This window comes from Augochlora pura, chromosome 7 (assembly GCF_028453695.1).
Source record: "Augochlora pura isolate Apur16 chromosome 7, APUR_v2.2.1, whole genome shotgun sequence".
Lineage (NCBI taxonomy): Eukaryota > Metazoa > Arthropoda > Insecta > Hymenoptera > Halictidae > Augochlora > Augochlora pura.
The window spans coordinates 18,854,542-18,859,829 of NC_135778.1; the positions used below are offsets into that span (position 1 = coordinate 18,854,542).

The following is a 5,288-nucleotide window of genomic DNA, read 5'->3' on the forward strand; positions in this document are numbered from 1 at the left end:
TTATAATTAAAATCTTATATTCTATATTTACAGTGAGTAACGTTTATATTTGGACACCTTTTAAAGTGTATAACCTGTATAAACTGTACATAATATATATTTCACATAATTTGTATAACATTGTAAATACATGTTCATAAAATTTTTAATAATTTATATAAATTTTATGGACTCTATTGTAAAGTAATGTAACATGATAAGTATACCTCCATCAAATTTTATGTAATTTGTGAAAGCTTAATGCAGTCAGTCCAAATTCGCTTATCTTAAATTGCAAAAAGTTATTTCAGTTTAAAAGGTGTCCGGATATTAACGTTACTTACAGTATTTCGCGCGTATATTACGAAAGCGTTTTATCCTCCACCGCCTTTGCCATAATATGTTTTTCTTCAGCAGAGAGTATATCCTGATCCAAAAAACCAGCCACATTGGACGCATGTTCTTGCAACAATCGTTTTCTCTCTTCCCTGATACGATTCCGACGAATCATCTCCAACACGTTTTCTGCCCTCGCTTCCTCCTCCAGTTTAGCGATTTCGACCTCTCGAATTCTCCGACGTTCCTCGATCATCCGAGTCAAATCTTCGCGATACTGCAACTGGATTCTTCGTTTGGCCGCCGCGGTGAGTTTAACAGTTCTCTCGTCGTCCATGATCTTCCTCAAGATATCTTCCGCGAATGCCCTGTCTTGCTCAAGAAAGCGCAGTTTGCACTGTTCCGTGAAAACGATCTGTTCCTCCAAATTAGCCAGCAAATCGTGCCTCATCTTCGTCCTCCTAACGACCGCTTCTTTCTCTTTGATCAACAGCTCGCGCCTGACGTCCGCTTCCACGATCTCGGCGACCAACGACATCCTCTTTTCTTTCTCCGCGCTCGCGTCCGCCAATATCTTCGCTATTTCGCGCATTACTCGTTCCCTGCTCAGTATCTGTTCCGCGCGGAGCCTTTTTGCCTCTTCCGTTCGCCGATCAATTTCACGGAGATACTCCTTGTCCTCCGAAAGCTTCTTCGTTTCGGCCTCCATTTCCTCCTGATTGCGGATCTCTTTCATTTCCTGCAGAATAAAACGTTCCCGTCTCGTGCTCTCGGCCAACTCGTTCCTCGCCTTCGTCTCATGAAGTTTCTCGAACTGCTCGCGCATCCTGTCAACTTCCGCTAAGATTTCCCCCTCTCTCCGGGCCTCCTCCATCGCGGCGCTCCTCTCTTCCTGTTTCCTCGTTATCTGCTCCGTCAGCTGGTGTCTGTAATATTCCGACTTACGGAGACACTCGGATTTTCGACGTAGATCCATCTCCAAAGCCGTCTGCTGTTCCAGCCGCATCATTTTCACGGTTCGCTGTTGTCGCATTTTCTCGATGTACTGTTCCGTCGACTTTTCCGCGAGCTGCACTCGCAATTCCTTCGCGATGTACGCTTTTCGCAGCTGCGCCTCCAGTTCGCCGATCTCGTCGCCGGATTCCCGATTCCGAACACTTCGTCTCGGATTGGCGAAGCGATCACCTTCCATCTCGACGCACTCTGATTCTTTCTTTCCCGACCGTTCGTTCGTCATCGGTGCACAATCACTGTCCCGAAAACGTTTCAACTTTCTATAGCTGACTTTAACGTCTGATTTATCAATGTCTTCAATTTTATTCCATTCTCAGCCACAACATTGTATCCTGTTCTATTGTTTATCTGTTATAGTCAAAGAGTAAATTGTTTGCTTTTGTGAACGCGAGTCACTCTTAGTAAATATCATTTCCTTTCACATTATTTCCAAAAATTATATTTCCGATGTTGTGAATCAATTTATTCGGGATTTGCTAATTTATATTCGAACTATTGCATTCGCGTGTTTATTTAGAGTATAGAGGATCAAATTAGTGTGACTACTGCGCTCGATATGGAACTTACGAGCGTTTTATTGTGTAACATTGCTCACGATTGTCCTTATTATTAATTGCGACTGTTGGACTTGTACGACTCTTCTGTACCTTCTATGTACGATCGACCAATGCGCCCAGAATTATCCAATACTAATTCCACTTTGAAACACGTACAAGTTTGAGGTCGGTGAATGTGTTCGCCACGTTAGTTTCTTTCTGAATGGTCTGAAATGATTTAATCTGTTCCGTTAATCAGATCGCTCTCCGCAGCATTCTTCGTTTCCAGTCGTATTATGATACGCGCACGGTGACCGATTAAAGCGGCGGGTCGATTTGATATTGCGCAATAATCTGGGTAATGTGGCACGGAGTACGTGAGAGAGGCAGTGTTGGCTCTGCAACAAAAAAATTGTTCACGCTGCGCAATGCGAACGGTCGAATAATGCATTTGCGTTTCGCACGTTACACGGGTAACCGGGGTACACCTCGCGTTAAATTAATGTTGGATTAACGGTACCCATCCAATTCGGTTTTCCTTAGCGGAACTTTATTTTACTTTGAGAACGTTCGCACGGCGAATCGGGGCACGGTAAACCCCGCCGCATGCAAATGTTCGCGTCGAGTCATTGAAAATTATGATAATAAAGGACGCGACAGTTGGTAGGTGGGATCAGCGTTACCCTTCCACGTGCCATTGTTTATTAAATCAGCTACGGCAACGGTTCTATAAATCAAACGGATTTATTTAATAACAGGAAAACTGGAATGAAAACAATCGTTGCGTCTGGCACGTTTCAATATTGATCACTCAACACGCCGGTAAATAATTATTTTAATTATCGCATCGATAACAGAATTAACTACATTTTTCAAACTTATCTTACTTGCATTTTGTACTTTCGTAGATTATTCTTTTATAATCTCCAAATTAACGCTTCTGCAGGTCTAAATGTAGTAATATAAATTAAGACCATATAATTTATTTCACAAATCCGTATGATTTATTTTTTGCAAATCTAATTCATTGTTGCGCAAGTAAAAATCGATCAAATTTGTGTAGCTGTGTAAATAAGCATACAAGTTCGTATTAAATTGAAGAATTTAATCAAATTTTCTAGATAACTATTGCGGTGAATTTTATTTGCAAAAGGATGAATTTAATTTGTAAAACAGATGAATATCATCTACAAAAGTATTAATTTAAAATTTATTTGCTGTATTTATTAAGTAATTATGCAGTCAAACTGTTAACAAGTTACGTCACTTATAAGTAAAAACTAAGTTAGTATTTGCTTACGTGTAACATATTAGAAGATTCGGATAGAATCGCAACAGCAAGTAAAAGATAGCAAACGCGAATCGTTCTAAGTATAAATATGTCACAGTTAGATTAACACTAGAAAGACGGGAACTTGAAGACGGGAAAATGACTGCTTTTGGCAATATAGGTATAACACACATATATATATATCGGAAATGAAGGAGGGGGGGGGGGGGCAACAACAATGATTTATAAACGCATTTATATGTTGTAGAAAAAGTCACAAAATTATAAGAAGCTGTGTCATTATTTACATAATTATTTTTCTAATTGAAATTGAAAAGCAGTCAAAATGACTTGCTTAGGCAATCTAGTGTTAATTAGAGCCTATAACATGCTAAGTACATGCTTAACCGACGAAGTAAGTTTGTTCAGCCCCTTTATTACTTTAAATTATTTCATTTGCATTATAACGGCGGAACAAATACGATTAATTTTCACCATTAAACTAGTTTATAATTAATGTAAAGTAGTTGCACATTAAATAAAGACTTCTGGTACATCACCAAGATTGATATTTGCCTATACATTATTCATGCTGAATTTATATATTGCTACATGCTTAATGTTATTGCGATAAATTATTATTGCATGACTCTACCAACTAACGGAACGTAAAATTTGTGATTTAACTTTTGCGCATGTAACTGGTCAGGATACTTGACCTACATGAAAAAAAGATAAATAACTTTCAAATGGCTCACTTTAAATGATACGTAATACTTCTACCATGCAATTACAAATTTAAAGTAACGTATTACCGGCTAAATGATACAGAGTGTACTGGAAATCGTAGTACAACCGGACAGGGAGTGATTTTACATAAAAAAAGAAGAAAATATTCTGGTATAACATTTTTTCATCCGGAGCTTTGTTTTCGTGATAATCGACTTCAAAGATCGTTCAGATTGTAAACGAATTAATACAATTTGCTTGTCGTGTATTTTGCTGCTCTGATTGTCTCTGACCGGGACAGTATTTACAAACATTGACCATCGATGGTAAGGTACGGTTGCCACCAAGATCTCCGGTCCTCACGCCTCTCAATTTTTATTTATGGGGTCATATCGAAGAACAAGTTTATAGCATGAACGAAATTTCCAATGTTATACATTTGAAACATAAGATTACTGAGGCAATCTGTCCAGATCTCATTAATTTATCGAGCAAAATGTATGCAGCAGCGAGAAGGACACCTTGTACAATAATTACTAGAACAATTGTATGAAAAAATACATACAAAATCTATGTTAACATGTTAGTTCAATAATATTTACTTCAACCAAGTGCTAATAACATATTTATAGAGATCAATAATGAATACGAGTTTCAAGAACATTTTTATATTGTTGTGAAAACATTTCACGCATTTAATATTTTTAAAACGTTCGCGAGCTCGTGTAGTACATTGCCGTTATTAATATTTCATTTTTTGAAAGTTTTTCTGAAGAAATAAATTATATAAAAGAAGACGTCTTAGGTTCAATGGTGTATCATTAACGAGAAAATTTCTAGTTTTAGGAAATAATTGCACGCAATCTGTCTTCCGTGCTTTTATCCGAAGGTGTGAGATTTAACTTACGCGTGTCTCGAATGACTTTGATATATACGTTCTACAATTACGGCTTTCTTGTGCTCAGGAAGCAGATGCTCACCCGGTCGCAGCGAAATGCAATTTATCTGGGCGATCCTAGATATCTGCTGACAAATTATGGCCAGGTAAGGACGGTACCCAAATATCAAGAAATTCTTACATATTTGGATAATCTCCAATACACATAACACGCGTTACATTAATCCGATTTGATAAAACAATATTGATTGTCTCGTATTGAAATTTTCTTTCGATCAAATATCAAGATATTATTTATAATAACTACAATACTTTGCACCATTTAAGCACTACTTATGTTATGTGAATTAGAAATGGAAATATCTGCTATGAATTTATACTGTATTTATTCGAGAATAATGCTTTATAATATGGTAATAATAATAGTAGTATAATAATGTGTAACAACAAAAATTGAGTAATTGGAAGAATTTAAAAATATTTTTAATAATATTTTTACGCAACTTCTGCGTTTTCCTAGGAACAT

General features: G+C 37.3%; 1 protein-coding gene across 1 annotated transcript; it reads right to left on the reverse strand.

Moving 5' to 3' along the window:
• Positions 1–226: 226 nt before the first annotated feature.
• LOC144473645 (uncharacterized) lies at positions 227–1,552 on the reverse strand. The gene has a single exon (XM_078187711.1). The coding sequence runs from the start codon at positions 1,550–1,552 to the stop codon at positions 341–343; it is 1,212 nt and encodes a 403-aa protein (XP_078043837.1). The 3' UTR covers positions 227–340.
• Positions 1,553–5,288: the final 3,736 nt, after the last annotated feature.

What these genes read in the sequence shown, in the direction of transcription:
- LOC144473645 (XM_078187711.1), bottom strand. Translation starts at nt 1,552, where the DNA reads ATGACGAACGAACGGTCGGGAAAGAAAGAATCAGAGTGCGTCGAGATG.